This window comes from Barbus barbus (assembly GCF_936440315.1).
Source record: "Barbus barbus genome assembly, chromosome: 8".
Taxonomy (NCBI): domain Eukaryota; kingdom Metazoa; phylum Chordata; class Actinopteri; order Cypriniformes; family Cyprinidae; genus Barbus; species Barbus barbus.
The window spans coordinates 2,289,090-2,312,350 of NC_136736.1; the positions used below are offsets into that span (position 1 = coordinate 2,289,090).

Sequence of the window (23,261 nt, forward strand, 5' to 3'; positions counted from 1 at the left end):
TGACCTGAGCTTAAACCTGAAAAACAGTCTAGATCTTTATACAGATGCGCTAGTTTAGTTTAGTTTAGTTTAGTGTGACGGGTCTGCCTTATGGAATGGATTTCTCAGCAGAAGAAAGCAGAAGATCTGTTCTGGCATCATGTTGTCAGTAACAGACACACCCAGAGTCCCGCTTCCAGACGCTCTACTAGCTCACTGTGTGTGTGTGTGTGTGTGTGTGTGAGGGATTCATTCCTGTCTGAATTGTGTTCGTCCATTGAACTGAAATTCCATTAAACACACACACACACACACACACACACATACACACACACACACACACACACACACACACACACATACACACACACACACACATACACACAATGCATTTGTTAATGCTTAATGTTTAAAGCATCTGTTAATGCTTTAAAAGTGGTCATATAAATGGGTGAATCTCACAAAGAAATAACTTAGTCAAATTAATCACCATTATACACTCTTAAAAATCAAGGTGCTTACAGCGATGCCATAGAAGAAGCATTTTTGGTTCCACAAAGAACCATCTCTTTCTTCCCTTTTTATAATCTGAAGAACCTTCTTTCGCTACAAAGAACCTTTAGTGACACAGAAAGGTTCTTCAGATGTTAAAGGTTCTTTATGGAACCATTGAGACGAAAAGGTTCTTCTATGGCATCATGAAGCACCTTTATTTTTAAGAGTGTATTTTCTGCAATGATGATGAAGCTTCTTTTTAGGACCATTAGGATTTATTGACATTATTTTTAGCATTATGTTTGTCTCCAGACTCTCATACTATAAAAGTATTGAAAATTAAATAGATTTTGCATAAAATAAATTTAGTATAAATATCACCATTAGGTTTATGTACATTTGTACAGTTTTGTGTTGTACAGTTGTAGCATATTTTTATGAGTATTTGGATAAATGGAATAATATTAATGAACATATCATGGCATCCTTTATTAAAGCATTTTTATTATATTTATGAGGAAATCAATAAATTAAATAATGCTAAATAATATGGCATCTTAAATTGCAGTAGACTTATTTTATTTTAAATGAAATGCAAATCAACCAGGTGCACTCAAGTCTTTCAGTTCAAACCAAAGCAAATTAAATACAAACGTTAACTGGTTAAATAGGGTTTACTCCAAGAAAAGATGTCATAATATTATTTATATTACAAAGTACAATTACAGGTAAACTTGGTAGTTTTTTAACTGAATTTCATTTCAAAGTGTGTCCAGATGATTTGCATTACAGTAAAGAGAATCTGAAGAGAAAATGTGCTTAATGGAAATAATGTCAGGAAATCCTAATGGCCCTAAACAGTCTATTTTATTGCATTTTATCACAGTAACGTTTTGCCAAATTGCAATGATTATAGTTAAAAGAAACATTTTCCCTTTGTGATTTAATATTCACATATCAAATGATTAAATGGTCTTATCCGAATGTCCGTTTTTTACTTTTCTAGTACAGCGCTCTGTGACTTTTCAAGTACTGCTTTCATACACTGATTAAAATTCCCCGGTGACCGTCTTTCAGTTCCACAATAATTATAGATTAGAGTGTGTGTTGTGTTTCCTGGACTGATAAAACAGTGCATCTGCGATGACAGATTGCTCCGCTGCTGCTGTACCATCATTTGTGTACATGTCAAACAAAATAAGGCTTAAGCTACACCCCGGGTCTCCACGTCCTCTTTAAATTACTATCTTTATCACACATTGCTGTTTGAATAAGGGCCGTATAATGTTTTCAGGCTTTGCCGGTTCATGAAATATTCCCTGTGTCTTTTGGCAGAGATCTGAGCTTTAACCCGTTCGTCTGCGACTGTAAGCTGGTGCGCTTGGTGAGCTGGCTGCAGGATCAGGGCGTTCAAGTGAAGCGGCCCAACTCTATGCTCTGTGACCGGCCGCCCGAGGTGAAAAACCAGCCGCTGCTCAACGTCAGTATGCACACCTGCGGTGAGTGAAAGGGGCTCACAGGCTCACAGAAAAGAGCTAGAGCAGTGAAAATTCACATTTCCACCATCAGGGCAATAATTAAGAATTTCCAATCAACATAAAATGTTACGAAACTGTCTGGAAGAGGACGTGGGTCTATATCATCCTGATGCACGGTGAGAAGGAGAGTTTGAGTGGCTAAAGACTCTCCAAGGACCACAGCTGGAGAATTGCAGAAAATAGTTGAGTGTCAGGGTCAGAAAACCTTTAAAAAAATGGTGAAACAGCACCTAGATCACCACGTGTTGTTTGGGAGGGTTTCAAGAAAAATTTTCCTAGTTCATCCAAAAACAGTCTCCAGCATATTCAGTTATCAGACACGACTGGAACTTCAAATGGGACTGGCTTCAATGGTCAGATGAAACTAAAAAATGAGCTTTTTAGCAGCAAACACTCAAGATGGGTTTGGTGAACACAGGGATAAAAAGTACCCCATGTGTACAATGAAATATACTGCTGTATTTGTGATGTTGTGGGCCTATATTTCTGCTGGAGGTCCTGGACATCTTGTTTAGACACATGGCATCATGGATTCTATCAAATACCAACAGATAAAAAATCAATAAGTGATTGACTCTGTTAGAAATCTTATAATGGGCCATGTTTGGATCTTCAAACCGTACAATAATCCAAACACAAACCTCAAAAACAACACAAAAATGGGTCACTGAGCACAAAACCAAGCTTCTGCTGGCCATTCCAGTCCTCTGACCTGAACCCTGTAGAAAATGAGTGAGGTGAACTGAAGAGAAGAAGCACCGTCATGGAGCTGTGAATCTGAAGGATCTGGAGTGATTCTGGATGAAGGAATGGTCTCTGATCTCTTGTCAGGTGTTCTCTAACCTCATCAGGCATTATAGGAGAACATTTAGAGCTGTTAAACTGGCAAATGAAGGTTTCAAAAAGTATTTAATAAAAGGGTGCCGTTAATTCTGGCCAATGTGTATTAGAGAAAAACATTTATTTCATAATGATATTTCCCCCCATTTTAAATTCTTATTATCCAATAAAAGGTTTGATTTTTGTGATTTTTTTTTAAATAAATGATAAAAAGGATTAACAATGCAGATTAATTTTCCCAGCCTTCTTTGATCATATTTACCAAGGGTGCCCATATTTTTGGCCATGACTGTGTATATAAATACACACACATGCATGTATATATTTAAGAAAAATGTTATGTTTATATATTAAATATATTTATATTTAATATAAATTATATGAATATATGTATATATATACATACTGTATGTGTGTGTCTTTTATATATACATATATACACAGTACACACACATATAATATAAACAAAAACTTGAAAAAACACCAAAACTTAGTGCCCAGCACTAATCCAAATTAATCAGTATCAAATTAAATTGAATTAAATCACAAGCTAGTGAATCATGAAATGTGTGTCAATACTCAGCCCTAACTTTACCTGTTGACCTTCATTTGTTTGTTAGCTCACACCAAATGGAAACTTTCTAGAAACTGGGACATTTATTTCAGAACTTTGAATTGGCTGTTGCCGTCTCTCTCTCTCTCATCTCTCAGGCCTGACGTACGCCGGTTGTCTGCAGGACGAGGAGCATGCGGCAGGTGTGGAGCTGGTCATCTTCTCCTCCGCCACTCCCGGTCCGTTCTCGCGTGAGGAATGCAACTCCAAATGCTTCCATGAGAACCAGCGCTACGGCGGTCTGGGTCAGCAGAGAGAGTGTCTGTGCAGCACCAACTCCGAGCCCAACCACATCAGCGAGTCCCAGTGTTCGGCCGCGTGCTCGGACCCGCTGGTCATGAAGGAGTGCCGCTGGACTGTGGCACAGGATGTGTTTCAGGTCCGTGTGGAGACATTCAGATTGTTACCTTGCATTAGTCATGTGATTACTGACATGTGATTACTGGCACAATTTAGATTAGATTAGATTAGATTCAACTTTATTGTCATTTATGCAGAGTACAAGTACAGAGCTAATGAAATGCAGTTAGCATCTAACCAGAAGTGCAAGAATATAGTGTTTTATATACATAAGTGCAGAGTAAATGAAGCTATGATTTACAGAATGTACAGTGGAATTGCTATATACAGTATTGAGCAGAGTATATACAGAATATAAATAGGAATGCAATGTAGGGATTGTATGTACATTATGAACAGAGCAATGTGGGATTATATATACACATTATGAACAGCAGAGACGTGAGAACAGTGGTAATAAATAAATAAATACAGCTGGATGAGTGTGTGCAAGTATTGATAGAACAATGTATTCTATGCAAAATAACAGTAGTGCAATATTTTATAGAAATAGTTTACTGTGCTTTGTACAGTAACAACTTTAGACAGTTTATATTGTAATAACTTTAACAATGTGCAGTCTGTGCAAAATATGAGTAGTGCAAATGCATGTGTGTAAAGTACTGTGACCAGTGCAGTAATAATAAGCAGGTGCAGGTTAGATTGGTGGTGTGGCGTTCAGAAGTGTCACAGCCTCGGGGAAGAAGCTCTTCCTGAGCCTACTAGTGCGAGAGCGTAGGCACCTGTAACGCCTGCCGAATGGAAGGAGGGTGAAAAGTCCATGGTTAGGGTGAGAGGCATCCTTGATGATGTTTCTTGCCCTGCCCAGACAGCGCTTATGATAAATGTTCTCAATGGAAGTTAACTGGGTGCCGGTGATCCGTTGAGCTTTTTTTATTTTAAACTGTAATAATATTTCACAGTATTACTGATTTTACTGTATTTTAGATATAAATGCAGCCTTGGTGAGCAGAAGAGTCTTCTTTCAACTTGTGAAGACTAGTGTGTCATAGTAGTTTGAACATGCTCTCCGTCCACAGGTGAATTTCTCCGCCTCTCTTCCTTCTCGCCGTGTGTCTGTTCATTCAGAGGCTGTCCTGTCTGTCGCCTCATCCGTCTTCCCTGCCTCTTTCTCATGGGACTTCGGTGACCTTTCGCCCCGGGTCAACACCTCTACGCCCAACACCACGGCGAGGCATAAGTACGGTGTCCCGGGACGGTACCAGGCTCAAGTGAGTCTCTCAGCGGGTCACCAGGAGATCATGGCGCAGGGGAACGTGAGCGTGGAACTGCCCCCTCGACTTGAGCTCCACTGCCCCGAACTCATAGTGGCCAATCAGAGCCTGGAGGAAGTGGTTTCTCTGGTCAACTGGGGCGGAGTGGGCATAACTGTGGACTGGAGAATCAGGAAGGATGGGAGAGAGATAGCAAGAGGTACGAGACAAAAACATACACTCGGTTCTAAGACCAAATATATACAAACTAGTGCTGTCAAACGATTAATCGCATCCAAAATAAAAGTTTTTGTTTGCATAATATATGTGTGTGTGTGTCCTGTGTATATAAATACACACACATATACAGTATATATTTCGAAAATATTTACATGTCTATATTTATATTCATATAATTTATACTATAAATAAATATATTTAATGTATAAACATAACATGTTTTTCTGAAATATAAACATGCATGTGTGTGTGTTATATATGCATAATAAATATACACAGTACACACACATATATTATGCAAACAAAATCTTTTATTTTGGATGCGATCGATCGCGATTAATCGTTTGGCAGCACTAATACAAGCATATTAGAATGATTTCTGATGCTGAAAATTCAGCTATTCATCACAGGAATAAAATAGGATAAACTTATTTAAATTGTAAGAATATTTCTGTTTTTACTGAATTTTTGATCAAGAAAATGTGGCCTTGATGAGAAGGTAATTATTTCAGAAACATAAAAAAAACTTGCCCTAAATATTGTTATGTTATGTTGAGTTATATTATAAAGCATTAGAAATTGGTTATACCAAACAAAAGCCATGACCCTTTATTTAGACCTATTAGATTAGATTATAATGATATGTTATATTCTAAATTAACTATTATTTAAACTTGGATATAGTAACAAAAGTAAATGACCTTAATAAAGCTTATAATAAATATGCATATAATAAAGCATTCGAAATTGGTTGTTTATTCAAAAGTATCCAAACATAATTGGTCTTAAAAAGGTCATTGATTTTATTAGTATGTTTTAGCTGATTTCCCTGTGATTTGTGCTAAATAAACACAATTTCATTGGATATTATATTGATTAAAATACATTTTAATTAGATTAATCTACTTTAATCTGAAGTTTATTAGCACTGAATGAAATACAATTCATAATAAACATTGTTCTGCTATTTTGGATAGATTTGTTTCACTATATTTTAAGATTGTTATCACAAAGGATAAATGCCATATTGTGTCTCAGCTGTAGCATAACGATTTGAAACACCTGAATTTTTGTCAGGAATGTGCCTTGAAATGCTGTCTGGATAGGCAGCTCACTACTGTACGTACAATCACATACAAACTGGCACAGTCTTGATGACACTCTCACAGACACGGTTATGTCAAGACGGCTCAGATATAACACGCTCTGAAATAACCATGGGACTCTCTCTTAAAATATCCTGCTTTTCATGATCTTTCAAGCCATAAACATCCCATCTCTCTCTTACACAAAGCATGGCTGTCCCTGCCGTGTGATGGCATGTGAAGATTCTCTCGTTTGTTTATCAGCCCTGCAGAGATCTGTCCATCATTGTTTGCTTTGAGAGAACAGATAAGAGCACAGCGCTGATCCCAAAAGAAGCAACGGGAAGAAAACGGGTTGCAGATGCAGGGCTGAGCAGAGGAATTCTTTACTGATTTACTCACGGCAGGAAAAGCAATGCCTAATGCAACTTACCATAGACAATAAACACACTTATCAGCTTTTAAAACATTTTGTTGACATCAGATTACATTCGTCTGTCACTTGGTAGAAGCTCATGAAATTAGATGTCAACATGAAAAAGTTGTTTGAGATCATCATAAACCATGAATGAAACTAATTCTTAATAATAAGATTAAAAAATACGACCCGGATGACATTTAATATAGGTTAATGACCTATAAAATTACTTGCCCATAAAAGTTAATAATAAATAAACAGTGTTTTGTGCAGTGAGTTATTGGCTTTTTTGTTGTTGCACTGAAATCTCAGTGATATGATGATATGCATTTTATTCTGATGTTTTTATGTCTTTTAGCATATAATATTTACCCTCGTTTGTTAATGTTAATATTAATTATGAATGAATCATTATTATTTGCTTTTGTCTTATGTATTAATGAAATTGAGAATTTTCCAGTTCATCCAGTTAAAATCATTATATTAAAATGATTTCTGAAGGCTCATGTGAGACTAAAGATATTATAAATATATTAAAATTAATTATTGGAAAACATTTTTAGATTGAAATTTAAAATTTCTCAATATTACAGTTTTTACTGTATTTTTAATCCAGCATTATTGAGATTGCATGTGGTTCTTCCAAAAACATATTTGTTATATATTTTCAAAAACATTCATTATATTATATTATATTATTGCTGTTTAGAATTGGAAAATTTTTCCTAATGATATTTCTGAAGTCAAACTTTCTGTCCCTTTAGCGGAGCCGCTGTGTTTGCCAGATGCGATCCATCACGCTGACTCATCCCGCTGTTTCCTGTTGGTGTCGGAGGAAGTCAGCTGGTCAGACGCTCGGCGGAATTGTTCAGCCCGTGGGGGGGAGCTCGCCGTGGTGCATTCCCAAACCGTCCGGGACCTTCTGGCCCCTCGAATCACACAGTGAGTCGGAAACTCTAGAAATGCTTTTTCAACTGTTGTTCCGAAACATCTGTAGGCATTTATTCTAAATTCCAAAATTCAAATTTTGGAATTCCAAAATTCCAAAATCTATTATCTTGTGACTTTGTGTTGGAGGTTTTGATGGCTTTTATGTGATTTACTTGTGTGTTCAAATTCCGTCTGCAGCTGAAATTACACATTTCACCATTAAATATTATCTGATGGTTACATCATTTATCTCATAAAGATGCTGAATTAAGTTACTTCCGCTGTCAATACAACATTTTCCATTGAGAGCTGTACCACTTTTGAACCCCACTCACTTTGTCTACACTCTCATCGAGTCTGAAACAGCAGCAGGGCACCATGGGAAGTGCCTTTTAAAGTCTCAGTACTGCCCAGTTCATGACCTGCAGCAAAAGGACTGAAAATGTGTGAGTTCCTCACAGGAACAGACGGAGAGGGCAGAACGTTCACAGCCAAAGACCAGATGCAGGCTTGATGAAAGTTCACAAGGAGACCAAAAAAATATATCTTATTAGAATGTTGGACATGTGAAACCATTACAGACATGCAGCAAAAAAATATTTTATTTGAAAAGCAAAATTATATAAGATATTATGTCTTGCTTTTTTTTGGGGGGGGGGGGGGGGGGGGGGTAAAAACTTAAAAATATGTTTTTACCTAAAACAAAAAAAATACCTGCTAACAAAGTAAGAAAAAAAGTATATTCTTGTTTTAAAAGTATAGTCTATCATTGAAACCAATTTGAAGAAATTTAGCATTTCATAACTTGCTCATCAGTGGATCCTCTGTAGTGAATGGGTGCCGTCAGAATGAGAGTCCAAACAGCTGATAAAACCATCACAGTAATCCACAATTAACACAAACCACTCCAGTCCATCAGTTTGTGAAGTGAAAAGTTGCGCGTTTGTAAGAAACAAATCTATTATTGTAGCTTTTTTAATTTCAAACTATTCTTATGGCCAAAATAAGAGTCTATAGTCCGTAATAACACGAAAAAGTCCATCTCCTGTTGTCCTCCCACATCAAAATCCACCCACATATTTGTTTAGATCTGTTTTGGGCTGTTTTTGCTTGTAAACGGTGATTGATCTGTGCATATTTCTCTCCTGCTTGAGAAGAGACCACTTTTTGGTAATAATGATTGTGGAGGTGTTCATGTGTGCGTATCTTGTAAAAACGATCATCTCTGCGAGGCCTGAAGGCAGCATTAGCTCTGATGTGGACCTGATCTTATGCTGATAGTCAAACGTCTCTGGATTCATTAACTCTGGCAGAGCTGCTTCCTTTTCCATCATACTTGAGTCTTAAAATGTTTACAGATATATTATGTTAATAAATATTTAATCTTGATATAAACTTATATGTTTATTTCAATACTTGATTTGTTTTGACTGAATTTGTTTGTTATAATATTCAAAAATCTTTTGATGTAAAGCTCATTATTTGAACACTGGAAGTAGTTTTGTAGCTTTTTATTTATTTGTTTAAACTTTTTCATGCATTTAAAATGATTTATTACAAATAATGAACAACACTTGACAATGACGGTGGCCCTGTAGCATAAAGATAGAACAAGGACAGAGAAAGAAAACACACGCACAAAAGAAACATGTCTAGATGCTTACGTATTTATATAAATAATATCGTTAAATGTTGTTTTTTTATGATTTTGTTGAATATTTATTTTTATTATCTTTTATTTTATTTAAATGTTTTCATGTTTTTTTTTATCATTAAACATGATTTTAAATTATCTTTATTTATACATTAAAAGTAAAAAGAATATATAGTTTGGATCATTATTATGTTTATTTAATATGTTTAAAAAAAAAATATTATTTTTCTATATTTATTTATTTAAATGTTTAAATGAGGAGTCTAAAAGGAAAAGCATGTTCCTTCCACACTAGTTTTTAAAAGCATCCCAGGATGCACTTCATATCACTGAAATCTAGACAAAGAAGGAGCTCAAATATAAGCTTTCTGTTTTTTCCTCACTACATCATTACCATGCATTGATTCAGTGTTTTCACAACTTTAAAATCATTATACAATGTGAAAACTATGAAAAATAAGCATAAGTGTCCAAACTCTCAACCGCGTGTGCGCAACTTTCTTTATCGATGGAATGTTTACAGGTGTGAACACACACACACACACACACACACACACACACACACACACACACACACACACACCACACACACACACGCACTCTGTGGTGTTACACATCTGCTGAAACACAGCTGTGGAAATGCGTTACACTCCAGGAGGGAGGAGACACCAGTTCTCTGTGTTTATGTGTGTTTATCTATGTGAGTGTGTGTGTGTGTGTTTCCTGTCTTCTGTTCCACACCCATCATTAATTTGAGGGCAGAGCTTCCACTGACCAGCGCGAGTGAGAAAGAGAGAGACAGAACAAGTGTTGAAGGAAGTGTGTTTTCTATCTCTTAACCTGCTCCAGATGGACCACATACCCCAAACACACACACACACACACGCACAATTTTATTTAAGGAGGCACAAGCGAACAGACCACTTTTTATTGTTTCTTTTTTGGCTCAAAGAGTGGTGTTTTTGTCCCTCTCTTTCCCTCCTGATTTTTTTCTCTTTCATTTGTAGTTTTCACAGATGTGAGATGTTGGATTCAGCACGTTAGAAATGTGTGTGTGTGTGTGTGTGTGTGTGTGTGTGTGTAACAGGCCTGTCAAAGGCTGTGGTGTTACTACTGGTGGTCCGGGTCCGGGCGGGACAGTTGCTCTGGGACCCGTGATGACCAGACCCTCCCTCTTCATCTGTGAATGTCATGCAGTTAAATAATTATGATAACAGAGAAACTGTTTGACAGATAAACCAGAAGTATCTACATGGTATATATTGCCCTTTGTAAGATAATACTAACATAAATTATATGAAAATTAGTTTAGCAAGCTGAACGTCTTCATTCTTAAGAATGTTTCCAAAGTTCCTCTTAACTGACAATTTCTTCTTATTGACTAATTTAAGAAGATAAAATACTGTTTTTAAATTCTGAATAGTCAAACTATTCAGAATAATTTTCTTAAAAATTATCATAAATAATTTCTTAAAGTTAGAATAAACTCCAACTCCAAATCCCCAAAGGTAAAACCTGTAATTTTATTAAAAGAATTTACATATATATATATATATATATATATATATATATATTAGTGGTGTCAAAATTAGCGTGTTAACGCAGGCAATTATTTTTTTCAGTTTAAAGCATTAAAATGATTTAACGCCTTTAACGCAGGGGCGGAGCCTAGGGTTGGCCACCTCACTCATAACTGCCGTTTCTGTCTGTTTTTTTCTTGACAAGCAGTGCATTTATTCAACCGCAGAACGTCTTTACGATCACATCAATCCGGAGATGTTTCAGATGCACGCTTCGGCGGCAGGCGTGAGTCAAACACGCGAGGAAACTGGCCTGTATCAATTCATATCAAAGCACGAAATAAACTATGAGCATGCAATGACTTGATCAGTTAAGATTTCATTTTATTTTGTAATTTTGTTATGTACTTTTTTGTCATTTTTTATTTATTTTTTATTTTAGTTTTATTTATTTCCAGCTACTAATTCTAGTGTTTCAACTGAATGTTTTTCAATTAGTTGCCAAAGCAACATTTTTATTTTTGTTTAGTTTAAGTTTTTCATCTTTTATGTTTTTATTTGATTTCAGCTTTATTTCAGTAAACAAATGTGTTTCTGTAGTGTAATAACCCTGCTCTAAAATGCATAAAAATAGCAAAATGACTCATTTCAAATGATTAATCAAATTGTTCAATACACTTTTGCTGGAATTCTTGAAAAATATCATTGAGCCATTGTCGTACGCATGACTTTATTCTGTGATTTGTGCACTGGGGCCTATTTGGTCCCGCTTTCCGTCACTGTTTTCATGTCTTGTTTGAAGGCAAATGAAACTTCAAAATGATCAGCGTCCCGTCGGGTTCAATAACGCGTTGTTAAGGCGCACATTCCCCTCGGCTGCTGCTTTATTAGGGTTATTGAAGCTCCGACACACTATGCATAAAACATTGAGAGCGCATTCGCCTCGCATTAACGTCCTGTATGCGTTTGATTACAACGGGAAGCTCATGGGAAAGAAAAATCACAGGCGACATCTCTTCTCAGTCGCTGCTCCTGGATGGTAATGAGAATAAATGGAGAGCGGAAGCAATAGTTGGGCCGGGAGTGATAATTCTGTCAGCATTTATTCATGTCAATCTGTGGCAAACAAAAGAAATGTGTTCTGTTCCCCTTTTTCTAAATGAGCTGTTTGTTTTAGGCCCGGAAGCAGCTCGGGGGTCTGGTTTGTGATGTTGTTGTCTGTGTTTGTGTGCGCTGCAGGGAGCGTGGCGTGTGGTTGGGTTTGAGCGATCAGTACTCTCCCCGTGTCCTGCGCTGGGTGGATGGTTCGGAGGTCCGGGCGAGCGAGGAGGGCACGAGGGACCGGGCCACGCTGCAGCCTGGAAAAGTGTGTGTGTCACTGGATGGCAGCGGGCATCCCAGCTCACACTCCTGCACCGCCAAACGAGCGTTTGTCTGCCAGTTCACACGCCAAGGTAAACAACACCATACACACCTCTAAAGCTGCAGTCTGCATACCATGCGTACTATATGGTATGCATCAACTGAATTGGTGCATCTTAAATAAAAAATAAAAAAATGCTTGGATGTGCACTGTTTTCAGTGGATTTTATGTGCATCTGACCATGTATGTTTTTTTTATTGCCCATAACTTTTTGCACATCTCTAGATTTCATAAAGCCTACAGCTACATCCAACTTGCATACTATATAATATGCATCATTTTTAATTGGTGCATCCCAAATGTAAAAATCTGTACTGTTTTCATTTTTAGGCGGTTCTGTGCATAATTTGAGCTAATATTGCCCCCAAGCCCTTTCGATATGAATGAAAAGTGACATTTGCACTTGGAATTTTTTGTTTACATTCTTTTTGCACATAAATGACAAAAACGTCATATAAATGTAAGCTCATGTTAAGCTTAATGCAAGTGCAAACTATATTTTATTTTAATATTAATTATGAATTATTTAAAAATAAAATTATGCTTAATATTAAAATCACTTTTTAAAAATAATATTCTTCTTTTGTGTAATTTTTTGTTTATGTCATGTCAAGTATATAGCACTTTAGATTGTTTTGAAACAGCTTCACAATGTTCTTTATGTCTTTATTATCAATTGCAGTCATGGCCAAAAATATGGGCACCCTTGGTAAATCTGATCAAAGAAGTTTGTGAAAATTAATCTGCATTGTTAATCCTTTTGATCTTTTATTTAAAAAAATCACAAAAATCTAACCTTTCATTGGATAATAAGAATTTAAAATGGGGAGAAATGTAATTATGAAATAAATGTTTTTCTCTAATACACATTACATACAATACACCCTTTTATTCAATACTTTTTGAAACCTTAATTTGCCAGTTTAACAGCTCTAAATGTTCTCCTATAATGCCTGATGAGGTTAGAGAACACCTGACAAGAGATCAGAGACCATTCCTTCATCCAGAATAACTCCAGATCCTTCAGATTCACAGCTCCATGACGGTGCTTCTTCTCTTCAGTTCACCTCTCTCATTTTCTACAGGGTTCAGGTCAGAGGACTGGAATGGCCAGCAGAAGCTTGGTTTTGTGCTCAGTGACCCATTTTTGTGTTGTTTTTGAGGTTTGTGTTTGGATTATTGTACGGTTTGAAGATCCAAACATGGCCCATTATAAGATTTCTAATAGAATCAGTCACTTGTTGATTTTTATCTGTTGGTATTTGATAGAATCCATGATGCCATGTGTCTGAACAAGATGTCCAGGACCTCCAGCAGAAATATAGGCCCACAACATCACAAATACAGCAGTATATTTCATTGTACACATGGGGTACTTTTTATCCCTGTGTTCACCAAACCCATCTTGAGTGTTTGCTGCTAAAAAGCTCATTTTTTAGTTTCATCTGACCACAGTAGCCAGTCCCATTTGAAGTCCCATATGTGTCTGATAACTGAATATGCTGGAGTTGGATGAGCTAGGAGCATGTTTCTTGACACCCTCCCGAACAACATGTTGATCTAGGTGCTTTTTGACAAAACATTTTTAAGGTTTTCTGACCCCGAGACTCAACTATTTTCTGCAATTCTCCAGCTGTGGTCCTTGGAGAGTCTTTAGTCACTCAAACTCTCCTCCTCACCGTGCATTAGGACGATATAGACACCTTTTCCAGGCAGTTTCGTAACATTTTATGTTGATTGGAAATTCTTAATTATTGCCCTGATGGTGGAAATGGGGATTTTCACTGCTCTAGCTCTTTTCTTAAAGCCACTTCACTAATTTGTGAAGCTCAATTATCTTTTGCTGCACATCAGAAATATATTCTTTGGTTTTTCTCATTGTGATGGATGATTAAGGCAATTTGGGCTTTGTTTTCCCTCCTATTTATATTTCTGTGAAACAGGAAGCCATGGCTGGATAATTTCATGCTCATAATCACCCTGGAGTGCTCAAAATTGTGAATATGAATGGGAATATACTTCAGAGATATTTTACTCATAAGAACTTCTAGGGGTGCCAATAATTCCAATGTCCATGTCCAACGTGTATTTGAGAAAAACATTTATTTCATAATGAGATCTTCCCACATAATGAAAGGTTAGATATTTATGATTTTTTTTTATTTAATTTTTTTATAAAAGATCAAAAAGATTAACAATGCAGATTAATTTTCACAGCCTTCTTTGATCATATTTACCAAGGGTGCCGATATTTTTGGCCATGACTGTATAAAGTTAATTAATTTGTTAATGCTGCAAAATTCATACATTTTCAAACTAATTCAGCTGTAAGCAGCTCTACAGAAAACAGTTGTTTCATTATTTAGCTCAGTTTAATTCAGCGTTGATTTATTTTAGTTCAATAACAGTTTTGCAAAGTTCATCAGTTAAGAAACAGACTTCAGCTATAAAGCAGCTCTGCAGAAGATAATAGTGCCATTATCCAGCTCAGTTCAGTTCAAGTTTTGTTTCAATGATAAGAAAAAAAATACTTTTTAACCTTTTAAGCAAAATATGACGCAGAAGAGTGTGCATTGGGATGCGGCCTACATGTCTGATTATCACTGAGCAAGTAAAATAAACTATGAAACCAGTTATTCCTGCTGAAGTCTGATTGGTCAAGGTAGTTGACCTGCTCCAATCATGTCACTCAAAGCACATGAGCAAAGTTCAGATTGATACGGAATTAAGTAAATCATATTTCATTTGAATTTCCACTGAAAATGACCTTGCAGTGGCCGTTGCTGCTTTGAAGGTCTGCACCGTTTTAATGCAGCAAATTCACTGGATGAGATGAAATTCAAATGTTCACTTCCCACATAACAGGGTCACTAAAAAATGAAAAGCACTTTTGAATTGAAACAGCAGACATATTATGTCACGGCACGCAGTTATTGCCTTTGCACCCAGTTGAGCTTATTTCACTTATTATTATTCTCTCCCTGATGTGATTTTCAGCTTTTTATTCAAAGTGCAATGTATTGAACACGTCAGAAAGATCAAAACACACACCGCAGCTCAAACAGCAGTCGATTCAATCAGTAACGCTGCAGCTGTGTGTTTGTGTGCTCAGCTTTTCATACGGAGAAAAGTGTTTCATGTGATAACGAGTGCTGATGGGACAGAGTCTGAATGCACACTCTTCTCAGCTGCGTTGGGACGCCTGATAACAGCAGGAGATAAGTGTCTCTGTTTGCCTGCAGTGCGTGTTCCTGATGCCGCTGTGTATGCGGTGGGCACCGCTGTGTTTCATTCCCACAGTCCTCTGAGCAGCCCCAAAGCGACACACTCCTCTGTGCCCAACACACCCGCCAGGAGCGTCGAGGTAAATACACACACACACACACACACACACACACACACACACACACACACACACACACACACACACACACACATGTTGGGTTTCCATGTTTTATGGGGACATCCCATAGGCGTAATGGTTTTTATACTGTACAATCTGTATGTGCTATTGCCCTACACCAACCCTACACCTAAACTTAGCCCTCACAGGAAACATGCTGCATTTTTAGATTTTCAAAAAACTTTATGCTGTATGATTTATAAGCTTGTTTCCTCATGGGGACCAAAAAATGTCCCCACAAGATTCAGATTTACTGGTATTACTATCCTTGTGGGGACATTTGGTCCCCAGGACGTGATGAATACCAGGTGCACACACACACACACACACACACACACACACACACACACACACACACACACACACACACACACCAGAACTATAGAGGTTTTTAAATTAACTGTAGATTGTGTGTTGTATTTTTTTTACCAGGAGAAATTCTAAGAATTCAATCAAATTATAAAGGTTTTATTGTAATGTTATAAGAAGCCTATAAAATGTAAAATTATAGCCTATATGTAAAATTCAATCAATCAATCACTCCATTTATATACATAAAGTTATTGATTTTTTTTTTTAAATATACTTTATTTGTATTTTTCCATGAATCTCAGAAATACAGTCATATTTTAAAGAACTTATATACAGTAGATTTGTATTGTTGTAAAAAAATCTATTTGTATCATTTGGTATAAAATGCAATACATGTATAACCATACATACATACATGCATTTAAAAAAAAGAAAACTATTTGTATTTTCACAAAGACAAATTCTAGTTAATCAAATCAAATTAAAATGCAATAAATAAAGAATTATAAATTAATTAATATATACATGTTTTTTTTTTTTTAATTATACAATTTTAAAATATCTTTATATTTTCATTCAGACAAATTCTAGGAAGGTAATCAAATTGAAATGCAAAAAAATAAATATTATATATTATTAACATTAATAAATTATTTTAAAATATATATGTACAAACATACATATTTATTTTAAAAATTAACTCTAGGAATTGAATCAAATTTAAAGATCTTAAATACTTTTTAGTGTAATGTTATAGGACAATACAAAATAAGTGTAAAAAAGGTGTAAAATACAGTAAAGAAATAATTATAAATAACTTTTTTGAAATGAACTTTATATTTTTGTAATTTCACCCGGACAAATTCTTCAGGACTTTAATCAAATTGAAAGATCATGTATAATTAGAAAGAAATGTTGTAAGACGCCTTTTATGCAATCTTTTTGTTGTGTTCTGTTGACTCAGTGTTGTGTGCAATATAACTGCAGTTAATTTCAGCTCTTTTTGCATTTTTGCATTTGCACTTGTTTACGTGTGTGTGTGTGTGTGTGTGTGTGTGCGCGTGCAGCTGCTGCTGTTCCCTGGACTGAGTTTTCTGAGCGCAGGGCGTCTGTCGTCTCTGGAGCTGATCACACAGTCTCTGAGCGCAAACACTCAGCTGCGCTTTCAGGTGTACCGACCGCACTGCCAGAGATTCACACGCAAGCTGCTGCCAGGTAACACACACACACAACACACACACACACAACACACAACACACACACACACACACACACACACACACACACACACTCACTCACTCACTCACTCACTCACACTTGCACTTGTTTCACTATTCTTGTGGGGACTTTCATAGGCGTAATGGTTTTTATACTGAACAAACCCTACACCTAAACTTAGCCCTCACAGGAGACTTTTTGCATTTTTAGATTTTCAAAAAACTTCATTCTGTGTGATTTATAAGCTTGTTTACCCGTGGGGACCTCAATTTAGGTCCCCACCGTGACACAAGTCCCCATGAGTCTGTGTGTATTCAGGTTTAAGTCCCCACCGGAATATAAAAGCAAAAACACACACACACACACACACACATGTTGGTTTTTGTGGTTTATGGGGACTCTCCATAGGCGTAATGGTTTTTATACTTACTTTTACTTACTTTACTTTTGTCATTTAGCAGACGCTTTTGTCCAAAGCGACTTACAAATAAGAAAAAGTAACTAAAACTAAAAAGTTACAACTCTATAAATACTATCTACCCACATATTTAAGAAAAGAAAGAAATTAAATAAAATTAACACATGCATATAACAACAACATTTCAATAATAAACATATCAATGAAAAAATTAAATAAAAAGCTACTACTATCCCTTGCCGGTGTCCCTGCCCGGTGGAGTCGCACGGTAGAGTCGATGGTCTTTACACTCTTTACTTTTTTTACTTTTGTCATTTAGCAGACGCTTTTGTCCAAAGCGACTTACAAATAAGAAAAAGTTTACACTCTTTGGTCTTCACACTAAGAGGGCTTCACACGACGACTGCCGCGACCACTGCCGCGGTATAATAACCTTTATTATACCAAACCAACAAATGATCATTTCAATTCAGCTGGACCCACTTTCCTGTTTATCAACTACAAATGGCCAAGCAAGTGCACACACTGACAAGATACACGATACAGTACGAGACCAAACGCGATTTCAGCAACTCTCATCCTAGTAAACAAAATAAGCGTTTCCTAGCAACGGCAAATGCGCTAAACACTGAGACAAGTAAATACACTTACGAGCTGATTTTAAACTTCCGCTGATAGACAAACTGTGTGTGCTATTGCCCTACACCTAAACTTAGCCCTCACAGGAGACCTTGTGCATTTTTAGATTTTCAAAAAAACACCATTTAGTATGTTTTTTAAGCCTTTTGATTTACGGGGACATAGGCAGTGTCCTCATAAACCACCTTCATATTGTAATACCTCTGTCATACCCATGTCATTATACAAATTTGTGTCCTCATAAACCACACACACACACACACACACACACACACACACAACTTCATATGAATGAGCACATACTGTACACTAGTGTTAGAACGTTTGGGATTTTATAATGTTTTTAAAGTAAGTCTTTAATGCTCACTAAAGTTGCATTTATTTAATCAGAAATACAGTAACAGTAAAATATTTGTATAACTTGAAATAATTGTTTTCTATGCGAATATATGTTAAAATGTAATTTATTTCTGTGACCAAATCTGAATTTTCAGCATCATTACGCCAGTCGTCAGTGTCGCATGATCCTTCAGAAATCATTCAAATATGCTGATTTGATGCTCAAGACACATTTCTGATTATTATCGATGTTAAAATAGTTGTGCTGCTTCATATTTTTGTGAAAACATATTTTGACACATTTTTTAAGATTCTTTGACGATTAGGAAATTCAAAGTAACAGCATTTATTTGAAACAGAAATCTTTTGTGACATTATAAATGTCTTAACTATCACTTTTGATCAGTTTAATGCATTGCTGAATAAATGCAGTTATTGCTTTAAAAAAAAGAAATCCCACCAACCCTGAAATTTTAATGGTAGTGTACCATAGACTTCTATTGTTTTTAGTGAAGTCGATTATTATAGGCAAACCCAAACATAAATAAGAAAGATAATATATATATTTATTTGTTTAGTCATTTAGCAGACGCTTTCATCCAAAGCGACTTACAAATGAGGACAATAGACTCAATCAAAACCAACAAAAAAGCAACAACATACAAGTGCTATGACAAGTCTTGGTTAGCCTAATGCAGTACATGCACCAAGTTTTTTTTTTTAAGAAAACAAGTAGATAGAATATAGAAAAAAGAAAGCTAGTGTTAGTTTTTCAAGAAAAGCTAGCAGTTACAGAATAAATATGCAATTGATAGAGGGTCAGGGGTGACATATACATATACATATATATATAAATTAATACATTTTTTCAGATTTAGATGTTCAGATTCACATTTTACTTGCTTGTGATGACATTAATGTCCCTAAACTAAAGTTAGGTTCATCACACTCCTGTAAATTCACCTCTGTAGTTTCTCTCACCGCTCTCAATCAGACACTAGATTCATATTCATAAACCAAATGAATCTGGAAAGTGTGTGGATGAGAAAGGAAAAGGAAATGTGGTTCCTGAGACAGATAGGGGCTGTTGGGTTGACTCTGACCTTGAGGACTCTCTCTGAGCTGTTATCAGTCCCTTTATACTGCACAGACACCTTCCTCTGCTGCTTCCTCCTGATCAATACAGCATGAGCAGTGACAGAAGAATGACAAACATCAGTCGATCCGACATAAAGTAGAGATAACCGGCACTGGAACTAAAGAAAAGAGCAAGGTTTAGGGGAACAAGACATTATTATTCATCTTTTTATTTATTTATCTATCATTTTAATCATGTGGCATGCAAGGCATCAAAGTGGCATGTAAATATCAGTGTGTATTTATAATGTTTGCTCAGTTTTAATCCTTCAGACTTTAGACTGCAAACTCTAATTAGCATCAGAAACTCCAGGTTACCTCAGATGTTGCTTCAACTCTCACATGAACATTTATCTTTCAAAATATTGTCATTGTTTGCCCCATAACTTGCATCAAGGGAAACATTGTGTTTAAATATTCATGACTTCTTAATGAAATGGTCTTTTCCTTACACACAGCTATCATAGGACTTTCCTGTAAGGAGTCGTGAGTATTAATGCGCAGTGTTTCTCTCGGTGCATCGACGTTATCTCCGGACGCCCGTCGTCATGGTAACAGGCTTGTTTGATGACTTGGAACAGTGCAGGAACAGACTGGCAGCCTGAGCTCAGAGATAAACAAACAAACAAACAAACACATGCATAAGCAGCTCTGCAAGCGATTAGTACACGAAAGCAGATCGTAATTTTACTTGTAAATGAAATCAGATGTGGAGATTGTTCTCGGAGGACCGGAGTTGGTTTTCCTCTGCCAGTCAAGCTCATGTCGATGTTGTTTGCAAACCGAGCAAACTTATAAACAATCTCCAGACACATAACGGCATGCTGGAAGTTCAACTCTGCATCTGTTCAATCAGGCTGCTGAGAAAAATAGTCAAGTGAGCAGAGATCTGTTCAGTGAAGAAGATGTTTTTAGGTTTTAATCATTTAACGATGAAGATACATGAACTATATTTTTAGATTTATATGGATGTAAAGTTTGTTTGGTGACTTGTTGTTAAAAAACTTTGACAAACAAAAAAAGTACTACTAAATCTTATAGAGGATTTAGATCTAAAGTCTTTGAAGGCTTAGATACAGCATTAATATATCCATTTTAATATATACTTCAATTTATATTAAGATATTTTATCAAATATATCAATATATTAAATAAAATATGAAAGATTTAAAAGATGTATATTTAGTGCAAAACAGATAATTTCAAAAGAACATAATTTGTGGATGTTATAAAATTAATATATATATATATATATATATATATAAAAATATGAATATATATGTTATATAAATATTTTCATTACATCAATGGTTTTAAATATATATATATAAATATTTTAAATGTATAATCTTAGCATATTTTTATTAAATATATGCATGCATATGTGTGTATTTATATATAAACATAATAAATATACACAGTACACACTCATATGTTATGTAAACAAAACCTTTTATTTTGGATGCAATTAATTTTGATTAATCGTTTGACAGCACAAACATATATATACAGTATATTTCATTAAAACCGTTGATGTAATGAAAATATTTATTAATATTATATAATATATATTCATATTTATATATATTCTCTTTATAACAGCCACAAATTATGTTCCTTTGAAATAATCAGTTTTATTTCATATTTTCATTTTATTTAGTTTATTATGATAAACTGATTGGTTTGGCCTTTGTTTCAGGTTGCGGTGACCTCTGCGCCCCCATCACTGTCTGTCAGGCCCCGGATGAGTGGATCAACGACACCTCCGTCCCACCAGCAGCCACAGCGTGTCCAGCGGGACTTCAGATCTGTCCGTACGCTGAGCGCTGTCTGCCCCTGGCCATCCCGTGTCCTCCCGGGACTTGTGTGAACTGTTCTGGGGTCAGTCCTCTGCCTGTGGGCACACAGTACCCCGATTATAGACTCGTTGGGGAGGTGCTGATCTCTCTACCGGCTGGACCCCCATCCAACATCCTGGTGAGTTTGACCGAATGAAAACCTGCACCTATTTAAGAATGAAGAATTTCACAAAAACAGACAAGAACATGTCTGTATCAGACCTTTCTGGCAAATGAAGTCTGTTTTAGGAAAATTAAGATTCTTTTTCCACTGTAACATTATTTTTGACAATTAAACCCATATTTTCCCAAAATTCACATTATTTTAATGCAAAAAATTCTTATTTAACAGTGTTATTGTAAACTAAAATTATTAAAAATTGTTGTGGCTAATTGAAATAAATCTGAAAAAAAAAAAAAAAAACGTAACTTTAGAAATGTTAAGAAAATTAGAAATGTTGCCTTTACAACTAACTGAAATAAAATAAATCTAAATACTAAAATAACTTTAAAAATTAGAGCTGAATATTAGAAATATAAATAAATTTTGAAAAGCACACAACATTTCTACAACTTAAACCAAAATTAAAAAGAAAACTGAAAGTATGCATTTAAAAGTAGATTCAAAATATTAATAAATACTATAGTAGTATATAATACTAAAATAGCACTGTTTCTCATTACATTAATGTGAAAAAATATATTTAGTATATATTATAATAATAGGAATATACTATATATAGTTTATATCATGGTTTGTCATTTATGCTGAATTTTTTTTATATTATGATAATATATATATATATATATATATATATATATATATATATATATATATATATATATATATATACATACACACACACAAATTCCAGAATCATGAAAATGTGACTCATTTTCACAATGCAAAAAATCTTCTGAAATATGTTCTAAAATAAGCTTCATTTACTTAAAGCAAAATATAGTTTATTGGGGGGGTTCTGTGTGAAATATGGATGTGTCTTCACAGGTTTCCACTGACTGTGGTAATTCTCTTCTGATATATCTGGATTATAGACCATACGTCCAGCACGCTTGAGCTTCAGGATGAAATGCCAGAGCATTGAGCTCTTAATCGGAGGTTGAGTGTGTGTGTGTGTGTGTGTGTGTGTGTGTGTGTGTGTGTCTGTGTGTGGGTCTGCAGGTCGTCTGCTTCACCCTCCTTCAGTGAGTTTTTTCTAAATGGAGCGTTTGAAGAGCAAATACGGGGCAGCTCAGAATGTCCTCAAGTGTTCAGATCACAGTTAATTATTTCCACTCCCTCTCTGCTGCCTGAAACCAAGTCCTAATAATGACCCTCAGTCTGTCTAATGGAGAGGCACATTACAGTGAGACACACTTCTCCTCACAGCTTTCTTTTGGGGCTGTTTCTGTGTGTTTTCTGTGGTATTTGTGGTCTGTTTTGGGGCACAGTGTAATTCCAGAGGTCGGAACCTTATTAAGGGTAATCACTGTCCCCCTCGCGCTCACCGCACTGTTGCCATGTGGTCTGGTTTTTGCTCTCAGAAGAATACTTTTTATAAATGATAGGATGCTACCGCAAGCAGTGTTTTGAAATAAAAGATGATTAACAGAAAAAAACTAATAAATAAATCTGTTGTATTTCTTCATAAAGGATATATAGCACCTA

General features: G+C 35.7%; 1 protein-coding gene across 1 annotated transcript in view; it reads left to right on the forward strand.

Moving 5' to 3' along the window:
• LOC306874200 (polycystin-1-like) overlaps positions 1 to 23,261 on the forward strand; it is a 91,980-nt gene that overhangs the window by 22,222 nt on the left and 46,497 nt on the right. Inside the window, exons 5-12 of the mRNA XM_079424056.1 lie at positions 1,810 to 1,973; positions 3,564 to 3,844; positions 4,845 to 5,238; positions 7,526 to 7,703; positions 12,105 to 12,319; positions 15,531 to 15,652; positions 17,071 to 17,218; positions 21,454 to 21,731. Of these exons, the coding sequence (XP_079280182.1) occupies positions 1,810 to 1,973; positions 3,564 to 3,844; positions 4,845 to 5,238; positions 7,526 to 7,703; positions 12,105 to 12,319; positions 15,531 to 15,652; positions 17,071 to 17,218; positions 21,454 to 21,731 (1,780 nt within the window). The remainder of the gene's footprint in view (positions 1 to 1,809; positions 1,974 to 3,563; positions 3,845 to 4,844; positions 5,239 to 7,525; positions 7,704 to 12,104; positions 12,320 to 15,530; positions 15,653 to 17,070; positions 17,219 to 21,453; positions 21,732 to 23,261) is intronic.